At 41.6% G+C, this 23,308-nt stretch overlaps 1 protein-coding gene across 2 annotated transcripts in view; it reads left to right on the top strand.

Annotated features, from left to right (window-relative positions):
* Positions 1-23,308, top strand: part of MAMDC2 (MAM domain containing 2) — a 185,859-nt gene that overhangs the window by 76,632 nt on the left and 85,919 nt on the right. For both annotated transcript variants that reach the window (XM_016191692.2, XM_060199726.1), the window contains exons 3-5: positions 11,871-12,142; positions 14,909-14,993; positions 18,163-18,300. In XM_016191692.2, coding sequence (XP_016047178.2) covers positions 11,871-12,142; positions 14,909-14,993; positions 18,163-18,300 — 495 coding nt within the window. The remainder of the gene's footprint in view (positions 1-11,870; positions 12,143-14,908; positions 14,994-18,162; positions 18,301-23,308) is intronic.

Raw genomic sequence — 23,308 nt, 5'->3', positions numbered from 1 at the left:
AAAAGCAGAACTATAGAAAAATGGGGGGAAATAAATAGATACATATAGATTTAGATAGATAGTTATAGAATCAGCCTAGATGGGTGACCTTGGGAGAACTACTGCAGTTTCCAACGGAGGGAATGGGGACACAAAACTCTGGTGGTGGGAACCATATGGAATTATACCCCTATTATTTTACACTTTTGTAGATCAGTATTAAATCACCAATAAAAATAAATTTAAAAAAGAAATAAGAGCTAATAACATACCTAGAGAGTATGTTAAGAGTTTTATTTGATTATCTTACTAAATCATCTTAAAGGCTGCAAAGTATTAGGTTGTCAGAACAGTGTTGGCTACATCATGACATTCCCCCAAACCCAAGAGATCATCTCATTCTACCTATGAAGCAACTGAGTCTTGGGTAGTATAAACAATGCCCAAGGTGACATTACATATAACTGACATGCTTGGAAACTGAATTAATATTTTTCTAATGTGAAGAATCTATGTTTAAAGACCACAATACTGCATCCACAAGCAGGACACAATTCAGGGAGGCAGGCAGTCATGGATTAGAGCAAAGTCTGGTGGGAAAATCCTCAGCTGAGTCTAGGAACTAGAAAATCTGGAGAGGGAAACTATTGATAAGAAAACAGTGTCCGGTGACCTGGAGGTGGCACAGTAGATAAAACGTGAGGTTCTTCTTCTTTTTTTTTTTTAACCCCCAGCATTATATGTGCCAGAGTAATGCTTTAGTCCTCTCTCTCTCTCTCTCTCAACTTCTTTCTCATAAATACATAAGTCATTCTAGAAGGAAGGAAGAAGGAAGGAAGGAAGGAAGGAAGGAAGGAAGGAAGGAAGGAAGGAAGGAAGGAAGGAGACGGGGGCCAGGCCGTGGCTCACCTGTTGAGCACACACATTACCATGTGTAAAGAAAGACCTGGGTTTGAGCCCCTACTCCCCACCTGCAGGGAGAAGCAAATCTGCAGGTGTTTCTCTCACTATCCCCCCTCCTCTCTCTGTTTCTTTCTGTCTTAACAAGTAAAATGGAAAGAAAGAGAAAGAGAGAGAGAAAGAAGAAGAAAGGTAAGCAGGAACAAAGAAACAGGGAAAGGGAAGGTGAACGATGGGTCAGGGAGGAGAGGGATGTCCTCATCTTAGTTACTAAAGTAGTCAGGCCAAACAAAATAGGTACAGACATTGTTACCAGATATGGGTCATGAGACTTCAGCAGGAACCATACAAGGGGTAAATATGCTGACTTGCACATTAGATGATGATGAATCCTGGGTGAGATCCAGGAGAGCTTGGCTGTAGAGAAAGAAACCATTGGTGATGGGCCCCCAGGAGGAGCCTGGCATTAAAGAAGATAAAGGTGTATATTTGACATCAAAGAGTCAACGAAGGTGAAATGAAGGAAGACTCCCCACAAATCAACATTGAAAATGTGCTGCTGGTCTGCCAGCTGAACAAATAGCAAATTTTGGTTTAAAAAAATGTGTAAGAAAGCAATATAACTTTCTCACTCCCCAGGAGCCTCCTCCCCCATGAGGAGGACAGAAAAAAAAAAAATCAATGATTGACAGAGCATCCCGTATCCACCTTTTTATCTTGTTCTCACAGAGCCTGCAGATATGAAGTCATATCTCACTTCAACTTTGTGCTCTGAAGTCAGCACAAGGTGAAAATTGGATGCAGCCAAGTTTTCCCTGGAAAGTTCTTTAAATTACAGAGTATGATATACACTCTTTTCTCTATATTACATGACTTCTATGTACAGCACAGCTAAATTTTCTTTTCCAGGTTGAAGTAAGATAGATTTAACTTAGTGGCTATTTGTATGAAAATTTTCTTTTATAGTTTACATTCATATGTATGTATATATGGATGGGTGGATAGGTGGATGGATGGATGGATTGGTGGATAAATGGAGACAGAACACAGTAGTTGTTTTGTATTTAGTTTATTTGGCTTGGGGTTTTTTTTGTTTGTTTTGTTTTGTTTCTGAGTGCATTAAGTGATTTCCCAAATATTGACTGTGTGATAGGATCTCATTGTTTTATTATTCTCCTGTTGTAGATTTGCAGAGGAAGGAATGGATGTTAGTATATGTATATGTGTTCTACTTTGTTTTGACCGAAGCACAATTCAGTTCTGGCTATTGAGGCTGCGGGGGTTGGGGGGGGGGGGCGGCAGGGACCTCTGGCATGCAAGTCTGTACCTGTTGCTGCACCACTTTCCCAGCTGCATGATGAAGTCATTGTTTTAATTTTATTTATTTGTGATTATAAGAGGTTACAAGACTGTAAGATTACCATGTATAGTTCTACACCACACCCACCACCACAGCTCTGTATCCTCACCCTCCCACCTCCCAAAAATAACCACCAGAGTTTTCACAGGTCTTAGAAACAGTTTGCTTTGCTTCTGGCTTTGTTTTGCAAGTTCATGTCTATCAGTTCTCTAGATTCCACATATGAGTGAAACCATCTAATAATAAAAACTCAGGGCAATAAATGCACAGGCTACTGTGGGGGTGTGAAGGGGAAGTTGGGGGGCTGGGGCAGAGGAGACTAGGTGCATGTTGGGGCTCAACATCTGGGCCACCTTGAGGGTAGCACTGAGCTCTCACCCTCCAGGTCCACCCACTCCTGCTCTCTTCTTGGCTGCTTTTTTTTTTTTTCTCTTGGGCTTTGCTGCTCCCTCCTGGCTGCATTCTTTTTGTTCCATTGCTGATGTAAGTAGCTCAGGAGGATGCTGGTTTTTTTCTATCAGGGTGATCTGCTCGGAGGGGTACTCCTTTGGATAAAAGCAAAGTCTCGTTTGATATAATTTTTTGTCATCATAGAAGTTTTTGCCAGGTTGACTTTTTCTGATAGAAACAGAAACAGAAGGGTCTGGGGTATATAGCACTAAAGCTTCCTCCAAACCAGGGGTGGGGGCTCAAACCTGGGCTGTGCACATGCCACAGCAGGCACACTATCCAGGCGAGCCTCTTGCCAGCCCTGCATGTTAACATTGAAACCATGGCTCTACACTGCACATCCTGGGTGTGATCTACTGCACCAGAGTCACCCTACCATGATCATCACACTTGAGGGACAGCATATTCATTAGCTGGCAGAACTCTGGGGATGCCCAAAAGTCCCCTGTGATTTGAGACCTGTCCCCATGCCATAGTGATGGCCTGGGGCTTAGAACTCATGCTGTTGCCTGACTGTCAAGAAGACATTAACCCCTGCTCCCCAACTGCAGGGAGGTCGCTTCACGAGCAGTGAAGCAGGTCTGCAAGTATCTGTCTTTCTCTCCCCCTCTCTGTCTTCCCTTCCTCTCTCGATTTCTCTCTGTCCTATCCAACAACAGCAACATCAATAACAACAATAATAATAATAACCACAACAATGATAAAACAACTAGGGCAACAAAAGGAAAAAAAATATCCTCCAGGCTCCACTTCCCCAGAGACCCACCCTACTAGGGAAAGAGAGAGGCAGACTGGGAGTATGGACCGACCAGTCAACATCCATGTTCAGCGGGGAAGCAATTACAGAAGCCAGACCTTCCACCTTCTGCAACCCACAATGACCCTGGGTCCATGCTCCCAGAGGGATAGAGAATGGGAAAGCTATCAGGGGAGGGGGTGGGATATGGAGATTGGGTGGTGGGAATTGTGTGGAGTTGTACCCCTCCTATCCTATGATTTTGTTAATTAATCCTTTCCTAAATAAAAAAATAAATAAATGAAAATAGCCTCCAGGAGCAGTGGATTCATATTACAGGCACTGAACCCCAGCAATAACTCTGGAGGCAAAAAAAAAAGAAGAAGAAGAAGAAGAAGAAGGCATTAATACATGAAACTCTAGCTATATAGATGTCTCCCCCAGTTGAGCTTGACCTCATGCTCAGTACTGTTAAGTCTACCTTTACTACAACAGAAAACAGTTTCCAGTGGTTCTCTGATGCTTGTAAGTGACTGGAAAGTATGTTCTTGCCCAGGGCGTGTAGAGCCTAACCTTTTAGACAGGGTGGCTTCATTACTGGTTTTGATTGCTGACTTAATATGGGATAATCTGACTGATGGGCAGAAGTTAAGAAACAAGAACAGAAAGGGGAAACACAAAATAAAACTTGGGCTGGCTTGGTTTATTGCACCAAAACAAAGGATTCTGGGAAAGGAGGAGAGGAACAGGGGTGAGAGGAGGGGGAGCTTTCAGGTCCTGGTACAAGATGATAAACTTGGCGGCAGCGGAGGTATACCACTTCCGGGTCTGGTTGAAGAAACAACTGTGAGAGAAAGAAAAAAAAAAGGAAGGAAGGAAGGAAGAAAATCACTAAAGCCACAGGTGACTACAGACTTGGATGGAAAGGTGGTGAGGAAACTATTCCCAGAACTAAAAACTGGTGCTCAGAAAGGGCTGGCACCAAACTGGGAGGTTAGCAGCTGAACTGTACCACTTCCAGGTCTGCATTTAAACAACAAAGAACTATTGAAAAGAAAAAAATTACTTAAAAGCTCACCAATTTACAAATGTGACTTCTGAGTTTCCAATGCTGTTGCCCCACAGAGAGATCCTATGTTCACACCAGGGACACTGACCTGGTCTGGTGACTCAAAATAAAATCTCCCCTCCCCCACCAAGATATATAAACAGGGAAATAGAACACCTTAGCCACAGTGTTTCCTGATGGCCCAACAACAAAAGCAATGCTAAGTGCAAAAACTAAGAAATACACAGGCAATGACAGAAACCCCAAGTGACCAGAAAGGCACAGATCTAGGAAAAATGGAGATAGAGTTAATAAAATTCATTATGAAATTAATTCAAGAAACTAAAGATTCAAGAATTCAGTGATCATTTTACCAAAGAATTACAAAGTACAGGAAGAAAATAAAACAAACAAACAAACAAAAAAAAAACCCTCCAAACAGACCTGCAAGACATTTGGAATTCAGTTCAGGTTGAAGTAAGAGGCCTTGGAAGTAGACTTAATCAGATGGAAGAGAGAATATCAAACACCACACTCTATAAATTTGAAACTCTTAGAAAGGAAAAGATTAGCAAAAATGAAGCACTTTTCTCTATGAAATAGCATACTTCATGAGAAAGACAAATTTCCAAGTTATTGAGATCCCTGAAGAAAAAGAGGAGAGAGGAGTAGAGAACATATTCAAAGAAATTTTAGGAGAAAATTCTCCGCATCTGAGCAATGCTCAAAATACAAAAATCCATGGAGGTGAACACACACCTAAATTTTTTAACCCAAAATGACATACACCAAGACACATTATTGTAAAACTATCCAAAACCAAGGTCAAGGAAAAAAAACATTGCTGGCTGGCAGGGGAAGGAAGGAAGTCACATACAAAGGTAGGACCATCAGGCTACTGTCAGATTTCTCATCATAAACCTTAGAGGCAAGGAGGGGGTAGAATGGCATATTTAAAGTTTTGAAAGATGAGAATTTTCAGCCATGAACTCTGTATCCTGCTAAATTATACTCCAAATATGAGGAAGAAATAAAGATCATTTCAAACATTCAGAAACTGAAGGAATTTGCCACTACCAACCCTGTCTTACAAGAATTACTGAGAGGAGTCCCATATAAAAAGAAGCAAAGGAATCACACTCTTTAATGAAATGATCAGTATTAGAATAGAATCAGGAACACAATAACAACAGCTATGTTCATAGCTGTATTATTCACAGTAGTCAAAGAGTGGAAGCAGCTTAAATTCCCATCATCAGATGATTGGGTAAAGAGGTATTGAGATATATATATATTTCATGGAATACCACTCTGCAGTCCAAAAGGATGCTATTCATGGGTTGGAAGAATTAACATCATTAAAGTGAATATACTACCCAGAGCCATACACAAATTTAATTAATGTATCTCCATCAAGATCCCAACCACATTTTTAGGAGAATAGAACAAATGCTACAAATGTTTATCTGGAACCAAAAAAGACCTAGAATTGACAAAACAATCTTGAGAAGAAAGAACAGAACTGGAGGCATCACACTCCCAAATCTCAAGTTGTATTACAGGGCCATTGTCATCAAAACTGCTTGGTACTAGAACATGAATAGACATACTAACCTGTGGAATAGAATTGAGAGCCCAGTAGTAAGCCCCCACACCTATGGACATCTAATCTTTGACAAAGGTGCCCAGACTAAATTAAATGGGGAAAGCAGAGAGTCTCTTTAACAAATAATATTGGAAAAAATGGGTTGAAACATGCAGAAGAATGAAACTGAACCACTATATTTCACCAAACACAAAAGTAAATTCCAAGTGGATCAAGGACTTGGATGTTAGACCACAAACTATCAGATACTTAGAGGAAAATACTGTTAGAACTCTTTTCTGTGTAAATTTTGAAGACATCTTCAGTGAAACAAATCCGATTACAAAGACGACTAAGGCAAGTATAAACCTATGGGACTATCAAATTAAAAAGCTTCTACACAGCAAAAGAAAGCAATACCCAAGCCAAGAGACCCTTCACAGAATGGAAGAAGATCTTTACATGCCATACATCAGACAAGAGGCTAATAGCCAAAATATATAAAGAGCTTGCCAAACTCAACCACAAGAAAACAGATGACCCCATCCAAAAATGGGGAGAGGACATGGACAGAATATTTACCACAGAAGAGACCCAAAAGGCATACAAACATGAAAAAATGTTCCAAGTCATTGATTGTCAAAGAAATGCACATAAAGACAACAATGAGATACCATTTTACTCCTGTGAGAATGTCATACATGCTACAGATAAGGTAGCAGCAACAAATGCTAGAGAGGTTGTGGGGTCAAAGGAACCCTCCTGCACTGCTGGTGGGAATGTAAATTGGTCCAACCCCTTTGGAGAATAGTCTGGAGAACTCTCACAAGGCTAGAAGTGGGCCTACCCTATGACCCTGTAACTCCTCTCCTGGAGATATATCCTAAGGAACCAGACACACTCATCCAAAAAGATTTGTGTATACCTATGTTCATAGCAGCACAATTTGTAATAGCCAAAACTTAGAAGCAACCCAGGTGTCCAACAGCAGATGAGTAACTGAGCAGGTTATGGTATGTACACACAATAGAATACTGCTCAGCTAGCAAAAATGGTGATTTCACCATTTTCAGCCCATCTTGGATAGAGCTTGAAGAAATCATGTTAAGTGAAATAAGTCAAAAACAGAAGAAGGAATATGGGATGATCTCACTCACAGGCAGAGGTTGAAAAACAAGACCAGAAGTGAAAACACTAAACAGAACTTGGACTGGAGTTGGTGTATTGCACCAAAGTAAAATCTGGGGTAGGCAGGGGTGGGGGAGTTCAAATCCTGGAACAGGATGGCAGAGGACCTAGTGGGGGTTGTATTGTTATGTGGAAAACTGAGAAATGTTATGCATGTACACACTATTGTACTCACTGTGGACTGTAAAATATTAATACCCCAATAAAGAAATAAAAAAGATTAAAAATCTAAAATAAATTTTTAGAAAAGGATCATATTGTATCTTTTGGGATGAAATGGTTGGTACTGGAGGTGATTATGCTAAGCGAAATAAGTAAACAGATGAAAAACAACTATGTGATGGTCTCACTCATATGTCAAATCTAGAGATCTGATTTACATGAACTTGCCAAAAAAAAAAAAAATACAAACAAACAGAAGCTGAATTGGTGCCAAAATAATTTTGGTGTATATGTCTCTGGTAATGTTGCTAATAGATATACACAGCATGCGCTAAAATTGTTTTTATTTGTAATTTGCATACAAAAGCTCAATATTTTTAGATATCCAACATGTATAACTATGATGTCCAAGGTTACTCAGTAAGTAGCACCAAGTTTCATACTGTATAGATAATGAGATTTTTTTAGTAATGTGTTCTATATAATGTATGCTCTCAAAAGTAACAGGAGAGTATTAGTGTATGCTTGTAATAAGATCAGCTATAAAGGCCACGGAGATAGTTGAATGGTTATGAAAAAGATTTTCATGCCTGCGGCTCCAAGGGCCAAGTTTCATTACAATCCGCCACCTTAAACCAGATTTGAGCAGAGCTCGAATATAAAAAAAAATCATAATAACAATAAGCAAAGTGAAATCAGGTATCATATGAGATTATCTCATATGAATGTTTCATGTTATTTACTGAGAACAAGATAATCACCAATAGATGGGCTTTGTGGTTCTACTGTAGCATAATTTAGTTAAAAGCTTGAGTTTTAGCTTTAAACAGAAACCAGTAAGTTATCCTGTTTTCTTTGGTAAGAGGTATCTTGAAGAGTTCTGATTCTTGTACTGTTCTTGCCAGATACTGAAGTCACCCACTCTCAATTATGGTTCCAGCATCAGCATGATCTGGAACTTCTTAGAAATACAGTTTATTAGAACTCAGCATCACCCTAGACCTCTTAGATGGACTCTAGGAGGAGTTCCCAGGCAATGATGTTTCTTTCAACAATCCCTCCAGGTCATTCTGGTCTCAAGTTAGAGAACCCCTTCTGTAAACTGTTCCCTTCTAGAATAGGGGAAAGAAGGAGGGAAAACTTGGAAAAATAGAGAAGTCAAATAATTTTCCCAGAGAGAATTTTCTTTATGGCAAAATCAGTTTGGGGTGTGAGACTCCATAATACACAGTGAGGACTTTCTTTGTCTCTCTTCTTTCTTTTCCTTTTAAAATGTATTTAATTTTATTTACTATTTATTGGATGGAGTCTGAGAGAAATCAACAAAGAAGACAGCGATAGAGAGAGAGGAAGAGAAACATCTGCAGCTTTGTTCCAATGCTCATGAAGCTTCCCCCTTGTAGATAGAGACTGGAAGCTTAAACCTAGGTCCTTGAACAACTATAACATGTTCATTGACCTCATCTCTTTTCTTTTTCATACCCCATGTATTGGGTTGCCAAAAAAGTCATGACATATTTTTGTGTAGAAACATGGAAAAATACTTCACAATTTCTCTGACAATGCAATGCCAACCTTCCTATTCCTCAGAAACAATTTGAAGTGGTCTCAAGACCCAGCCCTCACCCTCATCCTACCCCAGTGCCAAGTTTTTCAGAGCCCCCTGCCTTTGGGGCAGAAGTCAAGAGGAGGAAAGGGAAGACAGCACTCATATATTTCCTCATGTCAAAGTAAAACAGCACTTTTATCCAAAATGAAAGAGGATTGTGATCAAGAGCTCTAGTTTAGAACTTCAAAACCCCTGTAGACAGCACTGTTAGTCTATGTGAGCACTTCTTTAGAACAGCTCCTGAGTGGTGACGAGTGTTAGCTGTGCATAAGACTTAATAGTGTTGGTGGTGATTACTACCAGAGCTAGATTTCTCTACATAGTGTGTCTGGGTTGTCATCCAGAAGCTGTTGCTGTTTATACCTAGTGTGAAGTTGCTATGTTAAAAAGACTGCCAGCTGGAAGTAGATTGTGAAATCTTTCATAGGCAATTGAGACTCCCTGAACATAATGCCAACTATACCCTTCTTGTGAAGATGGTCATCAGCTCAGCTGCTCCTGCCTCTTTGGTTCTCACCATGGAGACAAGGTTCCTGGCTGGGGTTGTCACTTGGGGCAGCATGAGAGGGAGGAAGAGGTGAAGAATCAAAATTGGTAAAGGTATAGCCCCCTTGGAATATAGCTAAAATAGACTTCCTAGCTTTTTCCAGGATAGAGACCCCAAATCTCATCAGCTATATGCTTACCTTTAGGTTCCTGATTATTAAATTTTTCTGCTTTATATCTTAAAACTTTTCAGCTACCCAGTTGCAGTTGCTACCATGACACCAACCTGACTTTCCTGGGCAGATGACCTCACCAATGTGTCCTGAAACCTCACCTCTTCAGAATCCTGCCCCACTAGGGAAAGATAGAAACAGGCTGGGGAAACTAAAAAAAAAAAAAAAAAGGAATTCAGGCGATAGCACAGCGAGTTAAGCGCATGTGGCGCAAAGTGCAAGGACCAGTGTAAGGATCCCAGTTCGAACCCCCGGCTCCCCACCTGCAGGGGAGTAACTTCACAAGCGATGAAGTAGGTCTGCAGGTGTCTATCTTTTCCTCTCCTCTGTGTATTCCCCTCCTCTCTCCATTTCTCTCTGTCCTATCTAACAACAGTAACATCAATAACAACAATAATAACTACAACAGCAATAAAAAAACAAGGGCAACAAAAGGGAAAATAAATAAATATATATTTTTAAAAAAGCTTCCAATGGAGGGGATGGGATATGGAACTCTGGTGGTGGAAATTATATGGAATTGTACCCCTCTTATCCTACAATTTTGTCAATCACTATTAAATCAATTTAAAAAAAAGAAGAAGCAAAGGGCCACTTCAGGGCATCTCTGTCAATAGTAAGAGTTCATTGTTGGGGACTCAAGAATGCAAGAATAGTAAGAGTTCATTGTTGGGGGGCTGCTCAGAGATGGAAACTAGCAGGTTAGATCCCAGCCATATATGGGGACCTCTGAACATGAGAGTCTGCAGGCAAGAAAGGAAGTAGGTCTCCAAGAACCATGGCTACTTCTATAAGAAGCTGATGACCAGAGTGAGATTCAGAAGATTCAAGTTAGAGTTCTTGGTTCTAGTCCTTTTTTTCACTCTATAAAAATGTCATTGTGCATTTCAGTATAGAAAGCTGAATACCACTTGTTAGAACTAGGAGAATAAAGGGGCCGGGGAAGAAGGGGAGATAATAGAAAGAAATAAGGAAAAGGTAAGTGGAGGGATTTGGGGGAAAGAGGAAGAAGACAGAAGAGAAGGGAAGAAGGGGAAGTGAGAAAGGAAGAGAAGGAGGGAAGAGAAGGAATGATTGCCAAACTCCACTGCTTTTTCATGCACATGCTTTCTCCTGCAGTTACCATGAGATGTCTATGAGATAATATAGGGACAATTCCAGAGGAGAAGAACCTTATTCCTAAATTTTTAAAAGTAGTTTAGAAGGCTCTTTTTTTTCTTTTTTTTTTAATTCTTTTTTTTGAAATTTTATTTATTTTATTTATTTATTCCCTTTTGTTGCCCTTGTTGTTTTATTGTTGTAGTTGTTATTGTTGTCGTTGTTGGATAGGACAGAGAGAAATGGAGAGGGGAGGGGGAAGACAGAGAGAGGGAGAGAAAGACACCTGCAGATCTGTTTCACCGCTTGTGAAGCAACACCCCTGCAGGTGGGGAGCCAGGGCTTGAACCAGGATCCTTATGCAGGTCCTTGTGCTTAGCGCCACCTGCGCTTAACCCGCTGCACTACAGCCCGACTCCCTTTTTTTTTCTTTTGCCTATGTCTAAAGACTTCAGGTAACCAAATCTACTGAATCTCCTGTAATAGTGTAAGTTAGTATAAACTGAGTCATCAGATATGAAGGAAATGAGGGAAGGAGAAGTTTGAATCCACGAAAGTATTCCAATGCCAGTATTGAATGTGTCACCTATTTATCTGCTCCTACAGATTCCAAAAGCCCCTTATACTGGGTTCCTAAGCTCACGTATCTATGAAGACTAAGGACATGGATACAATGTGATAAATGGATCTGATATCAGACAACGCTAAGGAACAGTTACTTGGCTTCAGTGCCAGGATATAATAGGATGTAATAGGGATTATTACACAGTGAAGTCATGGACCACTTTCCTAAGAGGCAACATTAGTCACCTCCAGGTGGTTGTCATATATCATGCAAAAATGCTCTCAATATTGCTGTACTTTCTCATTTTTCACAAGAAAGCAGAGTCCTATTGTTCAGGCAATATTCAGTGGGCCAACAAAATGTATTTGCAGAATACAAATGCCCTCAGACTGACTGGATCACAAGTTTCATATTTTCCTGCATTGCAATCACAACGTTAACCTCCCTTCCTGTATTTCTTTCTCCTTCCAGGCCATTATATTTATGTAGACACCTCCTTTGCCAAGCAGGGGGAGAAAGCCGTGCTGGTAAGTTCTGACTTACAGGCTGAGGAATGGAGCTGCCTTCGATTGGTCTACCAGATAACTACTTCTGAGGGGTCTCCATCAAATCCTAGCCAGCTCAACCTCTATGTGAGATTTGAAGATGAAAGCTTTGATCGTTTGCTTTGGTCAACTAAGGAAACTTCAGACAGCTGGCTCATAACCAGCCTGGATTTGCAAAGCAGTCCTAAGAAATTCAAGGTAGGTTGGATTTGGGAGGAAGGTGTAGGGTTTACAAGGGAACTTATATGCTATTTTCAGATGTTATGAAAACATCTGCAACTGAAGTCAGTTATCTCCTGTGTTAGGGCTCCATGAAAGAATATTAGTTATGTAAATTACTACTTTATTTCTTTTTTAATTTTTTTTGTACTTATTTATTTATTCCCTTTTGTTGTCCTTGTTGTTTTATTGTTGTGGTTATTATTATTGTTGTTACTGATGTCATTGTTGTTGGATAGGATAGAGACAAATGGAGAGAGGAGGGAAAGACAGAGAAGTGGAGAGAAACATAGACACCTACAGACCTGTTTCACCGCCTGTGAAGCGACTCCCCTGCAGGTGGGGAGCCGGGGGCTCCAACCGGGATCCTTCCACAGGTCCTTGCGCTTTGCGCCACGTGCGCTTAATCCGCTGTGCTACCGCCTGACTCCCACTACTTTATTTCTTTCAGTAATTTATTTCTTCACAATTTTCTTATCTCTATAAATGTGATTTTCATAAGAACCTAAATGAAACATAAAGCAACCTCTTCAATGAAAATTTGTCTTCTTTTCATCTTGGATGGAGCTTGAAGGAATAATGTTAGATAATCCAGAAAGAGAAGGATGAATATGGGATGATCCCACTCATAGACAGAAGTTGATAAATAAGAACAGAAAGGCAAACATAAAGCAGAACTTGCAAAGGATTTGGAGTATTGCACCAAAGTGAAGGACTGGGGTTGGGATGGGGGTGGTAGTGTTCAGGTCCCGGAGCATGATGGTGGAGGAAGATCTAGGTGGGGGTGGGCAGCAGTTAGATTGTTATATGGAATACTAAGAAATGTTACACATGCACCAATTACTGTGTTTTACTGTCAACTGTTAATCCCCCAATAAAGGAAAAATGTTCTAAAATAATAAAATAAGTATTTATTTATTGGTTGATCAGAGAGAGAGAGAGACTAGAGAGAGAACCAGAGCATCGCTTTGACATACAGTATGCCAGGGATCAAATTGAAGACCTGCTTGTGAACCAGTGCTTCATTCACTGTGACACCTCTTAGACTGTGTGAATTTGTTTTCTAACAGATATTAATATGTGATCTCACTTCCAATTCTGTTTCATAATTCTTTTTCCTGGGGGGGGGGAGGATAAAAGGGACCAATTCAATTCAAGCTTTCTTGAATTCAGTGAGGACTGAGCTTGAACCTCAGTCATGTACATGGCAAAGGAGCACACTACCTGAGTGAGCTATTTTGCCAGCCCTGTTTATTTTTATTTTTTATTTTATTTTAACTCTGGCTTAAGGTTATACCAGAGACTGAACCTGGGACCTTGGAAACTCAGGTATGAGAGTCTTCTGCATAACCATTAATGCTGTCTCCCTACTCTCATAACTCAAAGTTGTGTGTAGTATGTGTTTATTATCTTCTGAATTGCTTGCTATAAATTGTGAGCAAAACACTAGCTATAACAAAGTGAAAAATTAAAATATTTTGAAAGAGGAAAGATACATAAGCTCTGATCCCTTTTCAAAGGTGGAAGTTCTTTTCCCAGAGGAAGTGTTTAAGAAAAGAAAAAAAAAAAAGCAAATACTGTGAGGTAAAGTGCCATGGGTTGGAGTAGGAAAGGAAGGCAGAATCAGAGCTGGCTTTGCCAGGGAGTGTGATATTTAGTGAGTCTGTCTTGAGGGACTCAGTGAAGTCTTCATGAACACTATTTTCATCTCTAGACCCCTTTCTAAAAAATTTCTCATCTTCAGACACCTTTGAAATACTGTGATCTCCTACACCTGCTATCTCCTTACAATCCCTCTGACCACGCCATATGGTGGTTGAGGGAAGGAACTTTTGGATCTTGCTCCTTGCTTCACAGTGTCTTTCAGGTAGAATGCCACACCCTAAATCAACAATCTGACCTAGCTGTGAAATGTTGGGCTAAAATCACATAGGGAGAAATAGTTACTTTTGGTAACAGGACCAAACATGACTTAAGACAGTACATGAAAACACCCACATGAACTGTCATGCACCTATCTGTCTTTGTGCCAACATTTCATCTATAGAGAAGTTACACATTGATTTACATCTTATGAAGAGATCTCCCCCACTAGTCTCATGGGAATTACCACTCCCTCTTCCAAGGAAGTCTCCTTCCTTGATGACTCTGCCCTTGGTGTCAGGCCTTTCTCGGGGTGGGTTTCCCCAGAGACACAAGCTCTCCTCTTCATCTGTGGTCACTTAGTCTCACAGCCCTGGGAAACTGCCATAGATGGGGCAACAGTGAGAGAGCTGACTCTGAACTTCTCACCTCCAAATTGCCTTACTCACCTGCAAAATTCTTAGCATACATACAGTATTGTTGTGTTTTTTTAAATTTAATTTTATTTTTTATTATTTTTTCTTTTTTTTAAATTTTTTATTTAAGAAAGGATTAATGAACAAAAACATAAGGTAGGAGGGATACAACTCCACACAATTCCCACCACCCAACAGTATTGTTGTGTACACACACACACACTATTAATAAAGCCCCCCATAGATTTAGTATCCAATACAAATTTAGTATATAGTAGAATCCATGAGTCTAGTATTTAGTATAATCCATGAGCTTAGTATCAAATAGCAATTAACCAGGACAGTCTTTTTTTGTCTTGAATTGCTTCACAACACCGAAAATACTAGAGCTACTAGCAGCTACAACACTGAACCAAGGAAACATGGTGTCCGAAGTCTAATTCCCTTCTCCCTGTGTGTTGTGCAGATTTTAATAGAGGGTGTGCTAGGACAAGGAGCCACAACCAGCATCGCCCTCTTTGAAATCAAGATGACAGCTGACTACTGTATTGGTAAGTGGGTTTCATTTCCCTCAGCAACGTGAATCTTTTTCTAAAAACAGCTGCTGCCAGAGGGGAGTAAATCTAGCCTTACAGCAAAGTATTGCATAGCATAGACTGCATAATGTGTAGTCATTTAAATTCTTTGCTGGGCTCACTTAAATGTCCTGTGTTGTTTCTTACTTCCTCCTCAGCACGGGAAGGCTCATTAGCTGTATTAATGAAAGAAAAGCAGATGCAGCCATTATAACCTGCATCATTGCCTTACCCTCAACATGTTCTAATAAAAACAATTTCCAGTTTGCTGTAAATTCAGCTTTCTGTAGCATTTCTAGTAAAGCAAGCACTGTGTTACTCCTCTTCCCACTTTTCTGATCTCGTGCATATACCATTACCCTTGCCAACCAGTCATCACTTAGTTTCCACGTGAACAGAGTTAGCTGGATGTGTCTTGCATGCCAGCTTCTGAAGAACATAAAAAGAAGAAGACACAGTCTATGTCCTGTGGTCACCTGCTGCTTGTCTGCCATTGGAAAGCAATTGCAGTGTGTGATAAATGGTGCTGTAGAAGGCTAAGCCATGGAGATGTGGGGAGCAGTGGAAATCAGATGGAATGGAATTCAAGAGATGCACAGAAGTGGGAGTTTCAGAAAGAAGAGGAGTCTACTCAAGTGTGGGTGCAGTGTAGGAAGGGATGATCCCAGTGGGGAGGAAACACAGGGTATGTTCAGGCAAAGGCAAGAGACTGGTGGGTTGTTTGATGTGTGAATGTGAACTGCTGGGGGGGGGGGGGTTTGTCTGTTACATGAGTCTGAACCCAGTCTGTGGAGCCAAGAAGACAGGAAAAGACAGTTATCAGGGGTGTGGGGAGATTGCCTGATCTGGTAGAGTACTCCCTTAAAGGAGGCCCAGGCTTGAGCCCTGGTATCACACAGGAGTGTTGGAGCACTAGGGGGAAGCTCCACATATTCCTATTTTCTCGCTCTCTCTCTCCCTTATAGTTTTTTTTTTTTTTTTTTTTTGGTTTTGGTTTTTACCAGAGCGCTGCTCAGCTCTGGCTTATGGCAGTGTGGGGGATTGAACCTGGAATGAGAGACTCAGGCATGAAAGTCTCTTTGCATAATCATTATGCTATACCCCTACCCCACATATGCTCTCTCCATCTCAAAGGAAATGAATGAAAATGATTTATTAATCAACCTGGGAACAGTGGAATCTATATCAAGAAGCCCTGGCCACCACAGATACACACATACACACACACACACACACACACACACACACACACACACACACACACACAGAGTTTCAGTTTTCAGGGGAGGGATGTGCAGCTGTATGTTCAGATGGTAACCTGGTTGCCACATAGAAAGTGAGCTGGAGACAGGAAAATACACAAGTGATAGAGCACCCCTAGGAGTTGACTGAGACCTGACAGTGGGGACATGATAAGAACCTAACTTTAGGGTTGACAGCAGTGTGGGAATTACGTGGTCAGTTAGAGAAGTTTTTTAGCACCGACAGTACTTGGACGCTGAGCAGCTATGGAGACGAACAGAAAATAGTCTAAAATAATTCTGGAGGGGGAAAAAATGCCTCTGAATTCTTGTGTCTCCCTTCTGATTTGACCTCACAATGATGTCTCTAATGCAAGTGGGGACAAAAGCAGATGGAGAGCGTAACCACTTCTGAAAACAGTGGTGATTTTAGTCCCTCACTCCCTTCCTTGAGCCTAGCTTTAGACACCCAAGCAGCATCAACACAGAACTGAGACCAACTTCAGACTGAAGTCAGATGCACCCAGTATGTGAAGCAACCCCCTGCAGTTGGGGAGCCGGGGGCTGGGATCCTTGTGCAGGTCCTTGTGCTTCGTACTGTGTGCACTTAACCCGTGTGCCAGTGCCCTGCCCCCAAATTAAATATTTTTTTAAAGAGAAGGTATAAGAGTAAAACTGTTTTGTTTTGTTTCTTTAAGATAGAGAGATAGGATAGATCAAAGAATTCAGCCGTGGATAGTGAGCGAGATACTATCCGACTGCAAACAGTGATAACTTGTCAGCCAGTTTTACCTCCTGGTCTAGAGGGACAAGACACGAGAGGTTCCCAGAACCTGGGACAGTGAAAGCTGCTCTACAGGAGCTGTGTCCTCTAATAGGGACACAGCCAACCCATAGTGACACAGCAGGGATTAAGCTGGAGGAGCAAGTACCCCAACCTTGTTCTCTCAGTTCAAATCCATCAGGAGGCTCAGAGGCAGGGTTGCCATTGAGACAGTCTACACAGGTCCACCTGGGGGACTGGACGGGACAAGGGTAGCAGGGTGGGGGTGGGGGTGGGGGTGGGGGTGGAGGCACCCATGAGAGACAGCCAGCAACATCACAATTCCGATTTATTACTTGCATGACTATGAGGGCCAACAGAGGCACTGATTTAGGAGATTTTCATTCCCATCCAGAGTCTGTAATTAATCAGTGCCATCATGTCCATGTCACTGGGAGGAGGGGCCTTTGTGTCTTCTGTTTACTCAGCAGCTGCAGAAGCATCCAGAACCTAGGATATGCCTGCCCTGCCTTTACTGATTGGGCTCTTTCTTTTTCTTTGTTTTTTTTTCTTTAAAGCAGTGGCTTTTCACCTTTAGTAAACATAGCTCTAAGCTCTGGGTATCTTGTCTGCCATCAAGAGAGAGAAGTAATGGGTTGCCAGGAGGAAGTTGGGTAAAATCCCTGGAGCTAAGAACAGAACCCTAAAGAGTGCTTTGGAACAGAGATGGTTGATATAACCAAGCACTAGCCATGTGCCTGGCTCTGTAAGAAGCTGTTCACATTTACAACAGCCCTAAGAGCTGAGACCATCCCCACAACCCCCCCCACACACACACAAATGAAATAGAGGCTAAGAGAGACCATCACCATATAGCTTGCTAGTGATAGGACCCAAATTTAAAAAAAAAGTGCAACAATGAATTACAATCTTCACTCATTACAGAATCTCTTGCTCTTGACCCATATTGCTCAGAAGTCCTGTTAATACACACACACACACACACACACACACACACACACACACACACACACACACTAGGCAAAGGGCATGATAAACTTATCTGAATATCTCAGAGCAAACTCTGTGGCAGGTGGGGTATGTTAAGTCTCCATAAAGTGCTTTTCCCCTCTTTTATCAGAATGTGATTTTGAGGAAAATCATCTCTGTGGTTTCGTGAATCGCTGGAACCCCAATGTGAACTGGTTTGTTGGAGGAGGAAATATTCGGAATTCACATTCCATTCTCCCTCATGATCACACCTTCAAGAGTGAGCTGGGTAAGCTGATGGGAAGATGGGGGTAGAATTAGTGGTGTTCTTTTCCTGGGATAGTGGTTTCTGCCATCTGTCTTGCCTCCTAAATGGACCTAGTTGTGATTCTATCAACAGTGAAGGGAGGAGAACAAAGGTTAGGGACTGCATGGCCTGGTGGAAGAATACAGTTGAATAAACCATGAAATGGACATAAACTGGGCATGAGCTCTTAGACTGCACCTGCTTTGCAAACTGTTTTCATTTTATGTTTCATTTTCTATCTGTGGCTCCACCCCTAGTTCTTGTTTCTAAAGATAAGGCTGGAACAATCCTAGGTTACTTTCCTCTGAAAATAGATGGATTGAGAAGGAGCTTGTCCTGAAGAAATTCACAGGTGGTGAATTGAGTCCATATCCAGGGGCCTGAATCCTGGATGTGGGGTGCAACAGGGCCCCCTAGTGGCTGTGGGGGTTGGTTTTCTGTAGAGGAAACAGCTATCAGTGAGGTAAAGACCAGTGAAGAGGTTAGGGAGTTCTCACAGAGAAGGGAATCAAGGCCATAGAGCTTACTTCTTCGTGAGTGATGCCTTTTATCTGGACCCTCATAGACTTCATAAAGTATCCCCACAGTTACAAGTCTGCAATGGCAAGGTCTTACTGACCTGTAAGAAGGTTCTAGTGAGAGGTTTTTTCATCCAGAGCCAGAATATGAATTTCGATTGTTTAAAACAGTAACTTGTTCTTTTTGAGACTTTGCTTTGTAAATACTGAAGTGGTCTTCTCAGTCCTTATAAATGGGTATTGATTAAAGTGTGCCTCTGATCAGTGGAAGCAAATTTGGGGACTCAAAAAGGGGAGAGCAGGTTAAGCAGGTTATTAAGGTAGGCTGGGGACCTAAGTCCCTAAGATAGAGTAAAAAAGAAAAAAAGTTAGGCTGAGGGTGAAATGTGCTGATGCCTATCTTGGGAAAATGTGGAAATTTGTGATCACAAAAGTCCTGTAAATCATAATTTCCTTGGGAGGTGGGCTGTAGCGCAGCAGGTGTAGTACACATGGCATGAAACTCAAGCCATTGTAAAGATCCCGGTTCGAGCCCCCGGCTCCCCACCTACAGGAGGTTCGCTTTACAAGCGGTAAAAGAGGTCTGCAGGTGTCTGCCTTTCTCTCACCCTCTCTGTCTTCCCCTCCTTTTTCCATTTCTGTCCTATCTGACAACAATAACATCAATAACAACAACAACCACAACAATAGTAAAAACAACAAGGGTAACAAAAAAGGAAAATATGTAAATAAAATATTTTTTAAAATCATAATTTTGGGGAGTCGGGCTGTAGCGCAGCAGGTTAAGCGCAGGTGGCGCAAAGCACAAGGACCGGCATAAGGATCCCGGTTCGAACCCCGGCTCCCCACCTGCAGGGGAGTCGCTTCACAGGCGGTGAAGCAGGTCTGCAGGTGTCTTTCTTCCTCTCCTCCTCTCTGTCTTCCCCTCCTCTCTCCATTTCTCTCTGTCCTATCCAACAATGACAACAACAATAATAACTACAGCAATAAAACAATAAGGACAACAAAAGGGAATAAATAAATAAAATAAAATAAATCATAATTTCCTCAAAGTGATACTGGAGTTGGAGATCTAAATTCAATAAACAATTTAACATTTTAAAAATGGTGCTTCCTGGTGCACCCAATTAAGTGCACACATTATCATATGCAAGGACCCAGGTTTGAGGCCCCAAGCCTTACCTGCAGGGGGGATACTTCATAAATGGTGAAGCAGGTCTACAGGTGTCTTTTTTTCTATCCCTGTCTATATTCCCCTCCCCTTTCAATGTCTCTCTGTCCTATCAAAACAAAACAGGAAAAAAAGAAAGACAGAAAGGAAAAGAAGGAAGGAAGGAAGGAAGGAAGGAAGGAAAGAAGGAAGGAAGGAAGGGAGGAAAAAAGGAAGGTAGGAAGGGAGGAAGGGGAAAAAAGGCCACCAAGAGCAGCGGATTCATAGTGCAGGCACTGAGCCCCAGCGCTAACCCTGGTGACAATTAGAAAAAAAAAGACACTGGGGCTTGGTGTCTGCACAGTGACAGCACCACTCCTGGTGGCTACTTTGTCTACCTTTTTTTTCTTTCTATTAGAGACAAATAGAAGGAAAAATCAAACAAGACACCTGTAGACTACTCTACCACTCCTGAAACATCCCTCCTGCAGGAGACCTGGGGTTGGAATGTGGATCCTCAATACCACCACCCAGCCTCCTTGTGAATATTATTATACACATCTCTAATTCTTTGAAGGGCCTAATCTTCTACTTTTCTTGGTTCTGGACAGTCTTCATAACAGCATTATTGTTCTCTTGCTCTTATTCTGTCTCCTTTATATCCAGCATCAGATTCAATTTCCTAAGTAGATTGGGTCAATGGCAGAAAGCAGGCAGACATTATATGAAATGCCCCTCAGTTGTTGTTGTTGATAGTGATTATCTCACTATCCCAATCCAGGCAGGGGGTTGAGGTACTGCATGTGGCAATAAAACACATCTCCAGGTCAGACCCAACAATCAGTGTCTACTTTGAAACATTTATACTCTTTTTTGAGAAATTAGGTCTTTTAATAATTTTAATGCATTTTGGATAGACACAGAAATGGTGAGGGGAGGAGGAAATAGAGAAGGAGAGAGAAAGAGAGATGCAGCCCTGCTTCACCTCTCATGAAACTTCTCCCCTGCAGGTGCGGATCAAGGACTTGAACTGGAGTCCTTCTGCACTGTAATGTGTACACTCAACTGAGTGTACCACTGCCTGGCCCCTGTATTTCTTTTCACTTTTAACATGTTCAGACTACTACAAATTGTTTAAAAGGACCTGTACATAACAAGGTATCTCCGGGCATTTAAAAGTTGAAGACAAAGTAAACTTTGGGCCTCATGCTTTCATTTATTTGACTGTGGTTTCAATGTTATTAGAAAATGGTGGTTAAAATGACAAGTCCCTATGATTTTTGTCCAGTTTCATGGAGCATACATTCAAGAAAGGGAAAAATGCATCCAACACAAATGACCTTAATACAAGATAACATGTCAGGTGTTTTAAGTGAGGTCTTCCCATGCCATGCCCCCACCAAAGAAAAATGCTGGATGGTATTTAGGGATAAAGGAATCATGCACTACTTGAACATTATAGAAGACACGGATTTTTTAAAAGCCAGCTATATTTAAATGGTGGCTTTTCTCTTTACAGGCAGAAATAAGGAAGAATAGTAGCAATGATGCATGTTGGCAATTAAAGGGCACAGCCAAGAGAGACATGTCACTAGGAGCCCATGTGGGGACAAATTTGGAAAGGTTCTGGGGGCCAGGCGGTAGCACAGTGGGTTAAGCATATATGGTGCAAAGTTCAAGAACTGGCATAGGATCCCAGTTTGAGCCCCTGGCTCCCCACCTGCAAGGGGGTCGCTTCACAGGTGGTGAAGCAGGTCTGCAGGTGTCTATCTTTCTCTCTGTCTCCCCCTCCCCTCTGGATTTCTTTCTGTCCTATCCAACAAAAACAACAACAATAGCAATAATAACGACAACAAGGGCAACAAAATGGGAAAAAATGGCCTGCAGGAGCAGTGGATTCATAGTGCAGGCACCAAACCCCAGCAGTAACCCTGGAGGGAAAAAAAAAAATTGGAAAGGTGCTGAGTGCTGCACAAGACATTTTCATCTTTATTCTACTGATGATGGGAGGCCGTTGGAGGTTGCTGAGTAGGGAAGAGATATAAATTGCAGCAATGTATTTAATTTAATCTCAGTAGATAAATGAAATGTAGAACAAGAGGGGCTGGGTGATAGTGCACTTGGTTGAGCACAATCATTACCATGTGCACAGACCTAGGTTCAAGCCCCTGGTCCCCACCTGCAGAAGGGAAGCTTCACAAGTGACTTTCTTCCTATTTCCACTTCCCTTTCAATCTGTCTGTCCTATTAAATATTAAGAAATAATAAAAAATAAAACAAAAAAAATTTAAGTAGAAAGAAAGGACCAAAGAAACCACTTCTCTAGATACATATAGGACCACTTACCTTAGAAAATTTTTTTTAATATTGGTTTATTTTGGATAGAGATAGAGAGAAATTGAGAGGGGATGGGGAAGTTAGAGAGGGAGAGGGAGAGGGAGAGGGAGAGGGAGAGGGAGAGGGAGAGAGAGAGAGAGAGAAGGAGAGATACCTACAGCACTGCTTCACTGCTCATGAAGCTTCCCCAGTGCAGGTGGGGACTGTGAGCTCAAACCAGGGTCACTGCACACTATAACATGTGTTCTACCAGATGCATCACCACCTGGCCCTTCCATCTTAAAATTTTTTATTTTGAGAGAAAAAGAGAGAGAGAGAGAGAAAAAAAATATGTGTGTGTGTGTTCAGCTTTGGCATATAGAGGTTATCAAGATTGAATTTCTGGTTTCTAAGACCTCAGGCATCTACAGGAGTATTTTAAAAAGACAACTTGGTGGGAGTCGGGTGGTAGTGCAGTGGGTTAAGCGCATGTGGTACGAAGCACAAGGACCAGCTTAAGGATCCCGGTTCGAGCCCCCGGCTCCCCACCTGCAGGGGAGTTGCTTCACAAGTGGCGAAGCAGGTCTGCAGGTGTCTGTCTTTCTCTCCCCCCTCTGTCTTCTCCTCCTCTCTCCATTTCTCTCTGTCCTATCTAACAGCGACGACATCAATAACAACAACAATAACAACAACAACAAAAAAGGGCAACAAAAGGAAAAATAAATAAATAAATAAATATAAAAAAGAAAAGACAACTTCTGTGGGGTCAAAGGAACCCTCCTACACTGCTGGTGGGAATGTAAATTGGTCCAATCCCTGTGGAGAGCAGTCTGGAGAACTCTCAGAAAACTAGAAATGGACCTACCCTATGACCCTGCAATTCCTCTCCTAGGGATATATCCTAAGGAACCCAACACACCCATCCAAAAAGATTTGTGTATACCTATGTTCATAGCAGCACAATTTGTAATAGGAAAAACCTGTGTGGAGAACAGTCTGGAGAACT

Source organism: Erinaceus europaeus, chromosome 10 (assembly GCF_950295315.1).
Source record: "Erinaceus europaeus chromosome 10, mEriEur2.1, whole genome shotgun sequence".
NCBI classification, from domain to species: Eukaryota; Metazoa; Chordata; class Mammalia; order Eulipotyphla; family Erinaceidae; genus Erinaceus; species Erinaceus europaeus.
Note: the sequence above shows the minus strand (reverse complement) of the source record. Positions and strands in the feature narration are given on the sequence as shown.